Raw genomic sequence first — 7,395 nt, forward strand, 5'->3', positions numbered from 1 at the left:
ACTCATAGACGCCTCCCATCTTTTTCTTACTTTTGATCATCACATTTGAGGTTCAGTTTCTGATAAAAGTCTTGCTAATCAAAATTGATCCTGTCTGGCATGTTTTTCGTTACAGAAAAAAAGTCTCTCATAGCACATTAGAAAACATAACTAAGTAGGCTACTTGAGCTAATTTGGGTTTAAAGGTTTGCTCATTAATTATTCAAAGTAGTCATTTGAGGTCTGTATTACTATATGATTATAAATGATAGGCCTACAACATAATAACAAATTGCTACACGTGGTTTACACATGGTGGTGCCTCCTGTTCAGAACGTTTCAGTAACACTTTACAATAAACTTTCATTTGTGAAAATTCGTTAACAACATTAGTTAACATGAACTAACAGTGGACAATACTTTTACAGCAGTTATTAATCTTGGTTAATGTTAATTTCAACATATAGTAGGGCTAATACACTGCTTAAATCAAAAGTTAACATTAGTTAAAGCGCTTTGAACTAACAATGAACAATTATATTTTAATTCACTAACATAAATAAATGCTGTAAAAAATGTATTGTTCATTGTTAGTTCATGAAGCCTAATGCATTAACTGATGTTAATGTATGGAACCCTATTGTAAAGTGTTGCCGATGTTTAACGTGAAACTGAATAGCATTCAACACCAGTCAGATCAACAACTATTAATATGAACTAAATTAAAGTGAGGCAGTTTGTTAAAAATGTAATCATTTTATTCAGCGAAACTGTACAGATACAAAGGTCTCTTACCAATTTTTCAAAATCAAGTAAAAAACAGCACGATTATTTTCATAAATACATATATTCTTTGAGAAAAGGTGATTATTTACACGTTACATCGTTTAAAGAGAGCTTGCATAAATTCACAGCGGTACACATGCATTTAACTATCCCAGTCCTAATGTGTATTTGACGGTCCGTTTGAACCAAAGAGGTTTGAATGATTGTCAACGGAGGGCTGCGAAAGTCATACAAGTCCCTATGGTTTAAAACAAGGGATGGTACATGTATAAGGCAAATTACATCCAAATCTCAGGTATACAGAACCGTGAACGGGATTCAAGACTGTATGAAATGTATACGTCTACATAGATCACATTGTGTTACACAAAACAGTCAAATGTCTTATGAGCAGATAACACTGTTCATGTGGCTCCGTTTTCATTGTGGAAACACCTACAAGAGCACTGAAGTCAAGTCACTTTTCTTCTCGGACTAAAGTGGATCTCCTTCTTCATACCGTTGTCTCGCCTTGATTACTATTACTGAGCCTTTTGTAAAATCTGCGCCAAGACTGCAGGGTTTTCCCAGACCATATCCAAAATCCAGAGGTGATTCCCACGATCATGGTCATCAGATACTTTATCATGAAGACGGTGAAATCCGGAGACATGGGGGCAAAGTTGTTGAATGGGCAAGGTACAGCAAAGCGTTTACACGTCTGCATGTGCCAGGTTTTCTCCCACTGCTCTCGGAAAGCCTGCTCGTAGAAATAACAGGCGATCACTATAGTAGCGGGAACCGTGTAGAGCACGCTAAACACGCCGATGCGCACCATCAGCTTCTCCAGCTTCTCCGTCTTGGTGCCGTCGTGCTTCATGATGGTTCTGATGCGAAAAAGTGAAACGAAGCCAGCCAGGAGAAAAGAGGTGCCGATGAAGAGGTAGACGAAGAGGGGCGCCAGAACGAACCCGCGTAGAGAGTCCACGTTGTTGATGCCAACGTAGCACACCCCGGTGAGGAGGTCGCCGTCCACTTGTCCCATGGCGAGAATGGTAATGGTCTTAACTGCTGGCACAGCCCAAGCAGCGAGGTGGAAATACTGAGAGTTGGCCTCTATTGCTTCGTGACCCCACTTCATTCCCGCCGAGAGGAACCATGTAAGGGACAGGATGACCCACCAAATTGAGCTCGCCATGCCGAAGAAGTAGAGGATCATGAAGAGAATAGTGCAGCCCTCTTTCTTCGTACCCTGGGACACGGTCTTGTAACCATCATCGTTAAACTTGTCAATGCAAACTACTTTATCTTCAAGGAAATAACCCGCCGCGTAAGCAACAGCCACCATGAAATAGCAGCCCGAGAGGAAGATGATGGGCCTCTCGGGGTAACGAAATCGCCTCATGTCCACCAAGTATGTGAGCACAGTGAACAGAGTACTAACACAACACAAAATGGACCAAATGCCCACCCAAAGCCGGCCGAATTTGATCTCCTCCTCTCGGAAATACATCAACCCGTTGGGTTTAGTGGGCTCGCATGGCGCACCACAGTCTTTTTCGCCCATGAAGTGGTACTTGAGATAAGTGGGTACTTTCAGCTGCAGTGGGCATGTGAATTGCTGGCTGGGTCTAATCACGCTTGGCCCTAACGTGATCATTTCGGGCACGTAGGGCGTCGGGTCTGATGTCGGGCTTCCAGCATCTGACGTGTTCTGTCCCACGCAGATCTCTCCCGCGCCGTGGACGGGGAAATTCTCACAGCGGAGCCTCTCGGGCCACTGGAAGCCGAACTTGTTCATGAGGGCCTCGCAGCCCTGTCTCGCCCGCTCGCACAGGGAGCGACACGGCGGGATGGCTTGCTCGAGCACCGTGCACACCGGCGCGTACATGGAGCAGAGGAAGAACTTCAGGTCCATCGAGCACTGGACTTTGACGAGAGGGTAGAACTGGTGCACTTCCAGTCCGGCGTCCTCCTGGTTGGTGTGACCCAAAAGGTTAGGCATGATGGTTTGATTGTAGGCAATGTCCGTACACAGAGGGATCGAGATGGGCTGGCAGAATCCGTGCTCGGGAATGGAGATCCCCTTCTCTCCGTTATACTGACCGCAGGACGGCTGCAAAGCCAGACAAAAAAACAAAAGGAAATAGCTAGTAATCCCACAACAGTGCTGCATATTGAGGAAAGCCGCCATTTACTCGAAAATAAGGGAAACTGCCTCTTCACCGCGAGAAAAGTTTCTTTCACCAGACCTTATGTACTAGCAAAAGCTCCTCGTTTTCGCCCCCGTTGCCTTTTTTTTGTCAACACTACGGCACTCGTGGTCCGAAAGCAATCATATTAGGTAAATGAGCTTATATCTGACGAAAACCTTGGCAAAATGTCAAAAGTTGATGAAAAGCAGCAAATACATCCAAACTAAATCCACAAGGAGCTCATGTTTTTTTTCGCTCTTCAGGGTTCGCAAGATAATTTGTTGACCGTTAATTAAAGTTTTCCGTCCGGCTCCGGTGTCCACCAAATCCCGTTTGAAAGTGTGTGTGTGTCTCTGAGAGAATTTGACTTATCCGTGCTGGGGAACTTCTGTCGGATATCTTTAGTTGAATGCGCTTGACTCGCTCGTCCGCTGAATAGATACGCATCTTTTCACTGACTGAAAGGTATGAGCGCGAGTGAGGCGCACACACCGTCGGTTTCTACTCACTCCTCATTCAAATTTACTGCCCTTCGATCCGGGGCGCCTTGAAACCAACAGCGTCTTTGACCAATCACAGGGTTTGTTTTCCTTTGCGTCAAGGGTCTCAGCTATCAAGAAACTTTCCTTCTACATACGTAGAGTGAAAAAAATCTATAGGCTGTTTTCGAAAAAATAGTTGGCAAAACTTTACTCGTTACTTATACTCAGTGATAGAAAAAGACATTCTCAATCCAAATTCTGATTTCATTATATGAAAGCTTTTAAAATGGTAACCAAATATTTATAGTCATAAGAAAATCAAAATGAGTGTGTACTGATTTCCGCATCAGTGTTTGGCAAAACTGAGAATTGGTTGTTGGTGAAGAGAAGAATTGGAGAAATTGGTTTTCTTGTTACAGTCACACATAATCTGTTGTCTACATCCATGTGGAAAAATTACTATCTAATCTGAGCAGAATTTTCTGTGAGCACACAAATCCTTTCGAACCCATATAATGTTTGTTTGTTCGTTCATTCCAGTCTTTTTCTTAATATGTGCAACCAGTGTTGGATTAGTTCATTATAAATAGTAATCCACTACAAATAACTATTTCCTTGAAATATATCTCCTTCACAATGACTTGTTACGGGGCAATAATTAATGTATTTTATATAAAAAATACTTTCGAAATAAGCATAACCCTATAATGTACATAAAGTAATTACATTAATTGAAACACATTTTATTATTATTATAATTTTTTACTAAAAAGCAATTTGATAACACTCAACACTGGGTACAACTGGGGTAAAGGCTCATCTTAAGGAAAAAAAAAAAAACTCTGGCCACAAAGTGTATCAAGATTGAAATTGTTTTTTTTTTATTAATTAATGATGGAGCAATAATTATATTGTTAATAATTAGTTGTTAGAGATTAATAGGAAGGCTGTTTTGTTTAAAATTAATAAAAACAATTGTGGCAAGCAAGAGTGACTTTTACCTCACCTGGGGTATAAGGCCCCTAGAGAGGTTATAGTGATATCGTTTAAATACTATCGTCCGATAGTTATAGAGCAAAATTTGTCAACATAGGCAAATACTTTTGAGACATTAAGATGCTTTTTTTGAGTAACAAATGATGATAATGCTTATTCATAATAACCACTTCAGAAAAGGGTCAAGGTTTCCTGATAATTTTAAACATGTGACATTTCATAACATCTCAAGAGTATTCTATTAAAAAAGTTAATCTCTATTGTAACTGGATCAGTCATTGTGAGCCCACTTTGAAAATTTTTCATAACAAACCTATTCCCACCACTTAAGAAAAACAATTTGTTTTTTGGGGGGCCGTTAGCCCCTTCAACAGGGGAGCGTTTTACCCCTTTTTAGCCCTGTTGTACCTTACATACTATACACTGCAGTAGCATTTAGTTTGGCAGTTTTGCAAATGTAACATAAAGAGAGGGGTTATTATGGTCAGCGATTTAATGTTCATCGCTTGTCACCTTAGCATAACAAAAAAGAAAATATCTGAGACACACCCAATGACATGCCTCACACCCACTATTCAGGCCCACTATTCCGCTATATTCATGTGAATTATTTTCACCCAAAGTGGGTGGGCACCATCAAGTAAACAATTTTGTACTATTTAAAGGTGCAGTATGTAATAGTTCAGAAATCCTTGTTATTAATGACACTTGTGGCAGCCAGCTACATATTGATCTTGCTCGTGCACACACTCCATAAGGACGTGAGCGAGCATCGACCAAAACAATGACATAACGTGCAAAGAGACTGAATGTGATCTACCGGCATCATGCTGACAGGTGAGGTAGCATAATTAAAATTACACAGTTATGATTGTTTTACTACAAACTTTGAAACTGTATATTATATTTGACTCTCCAGAGCTGGAACAGGGCTAAAACATAATGTGGATATACGTCTGACTACACGAGACTGTAGTTTGAAGTAATCACTTTTCTTTGCATGATACATTGACTGCATTTATACTATTGCCTATGTCGGTGTTCGCTAGCTAGCCAGCTTTATCAATAGCTATTAGCAAAATTTGGTGGATGATGACAGTAGCTGTTTATAAAGTAGACTGTACATTATAAATATGTTGAAACAATTCAGTATTTATTCAGTATTTATTCCATCACAACTGATATTTTGATATATTTATGCACTATTGTTTTATAATAATAGATTGTATATATTTTCTGTATAACCAATTTACGTTACACTAATGAATGGAGCTTTATGCATTATCTTGAACATTGTCTAGCATTCATTTCATGTGTTATTGTAGTTTACCATGCTGAATAATTACAGATTAACATTGTTTATGTCAGTTACTGTGAATTAGCACACCTGACTTTTAGTATAAAGGAAGATCGTTGAAATTATTTGAAAGTTACAAAGCAAGGTGGCTTAACGTCAGCGTTAGCAGGCAAGATCAAGTTAGCTCAAATTACACAGATCAATCCTTATGGCACTATAATTTACATGCTTTGCAGTTATGTAAGCTTACCTGTCCAATAAGAAGAATGCCAATTCAGGGTCGGTTTTGATCCCAAAACTGAACAAAGATCCCTCCAGGAATTAAACACCCTGCCAATGTTCACTTTAGTTTTCGCTCGACCATGATCACGTTCCCGCTAAGCCAGACAGGATTCAGTAGATAAATGTTACTCAGAGTTTGTGTAGGAGTCAGTGTTGTGTTGGTAGCCGGACGTTTGCTGGATTCCGTCTCTAAGATAACGTTACCTAGTGTTGCAGTTTGTTGTCACTGTTGAATAGGAGAAGAGAGGCTACTGTCTGAGCCTGAGGCAAGGCTCTTGGGAGTGCATAAAAACGTCACATCTTTTGCATTTTCCCAGCAAAAGCGACCTGCTCCCTTAGCATTTTTAAGTTGCGTTTCAAGCCATTCACACATTGGCAAAAAAAAAAAAGGTGAAAATTACATGAAAATTGTTACATATTGCTACTTTAAGGGGGAAGAATGCAGAGGATTTAAAGTGTGCATTAAGAGATGCTTCAAAGTATGTCCGTGTTAGGAGAATCAGCATTTTAAGAGATTTAGTGAAATAGGCCTACCACAAGAAATTGGTTTGGAAATTCTGTAAAATGTATTAAGGTCCAGTTTTGAAGAATAAGTAATTATTTAACCATACATCGTTTCTATAGTGCCAAAATGCAAAAATGTTACAGCTTGTTACAATTATAAACCAATCAATTAGTAATTATTGGAGACCAGTGATAGCCAGAGCTATTGGCTTATTGAATAACTTATTCTCAATCATGAATAAAAAATCTTCTTCTCTTCTCTGGAGTGTATTTTAAAAATAGATCTGAGCTGTATAGCAGTATGCCTGGTTACTCGATATGTAAATGTGAGGGCTGAGGGAGATGATCTGCTCCATGGACTTCAACATCAATCACATGGAGCCCAAAGCTGCTGTCTCAGAAATTAGTGGCATGGCATGCTTATTCTGATTCTCACTCCGTTGCTCTTCAGTGTCCCGTGTTTGATCATTGAGCATATCCACTCACTCGATCTTCCAAGAGACATGCAACTTAAAACTTAGACAGGCATTTATTTCTCTGGCTTACAAAGTCATAGTTGCAGGAAAAAAATACATCATACCTTTCTGTTGGCATGCTTCTTGTACAATATTTGAAACTGGGACGGAATACATGGTCAGTGTAGGACAGAATACATGGATATTAAAATATGAAATTATAAAAATGTTATGCAGCTCTGCAAGAGTGATTTATTATGTGCATACTTTGGCTTTTTAATATACTCTATTTGTTAATAGGAGGAACAAAATTAGCTGTTAATGTAGCCTATGTATAACAACACTGTATAATTGCAATGGGAAAAGATTAGGAGGTGGTATGCTGTTGTTATGGATGGATTGAGAGGTGTCTCTCAAAAATTGTTTTTGGTGTTTGTTCA

At 39.5% G+C, this 7,395-nt stretch overlaps 1 protein-coding gene across 1 annotated transcript; it reads right to left on the reverse strand.

Moving 5' to 3' along the window:
• Nucleotides 1–745: 745 nt before the first annotated feature.
• On the reverse strand, nt 746–3,415 carry fzd7a (frizzled class receptor 7a). The gene has a single exon (XM_052143007.1). The coding sequence runs from the start codon at nt 2,936–2,938 to the stop codon at nt 1,259–1,261; it is 1,680 nt and encodes a 559-aa protein (XP_051998967.1). The 5' UTR covers nt 2,939–3,415; the 3' UTR covers nt 746–1,258.
• Nucleotides 3,416–7,395: the final 3,980 nt, after the last annotated feature.

The sequence above is a fragment of the Xyrauchen texanus genome, chromosome 14, assembly GCF_025860055.1.
Source record: "Xyrauchen texanus isolate HMW12.3.18 chromosome 14, RBS_HiC_50CHRs, whole genome shotgun sequence".
Lineage (NCBI taxonomy): Eukaryota > Metazoa > Chordata > Actinopteri > Cypriniformes > Catostomidae > Xyrauchen > Xyrauchen texanus.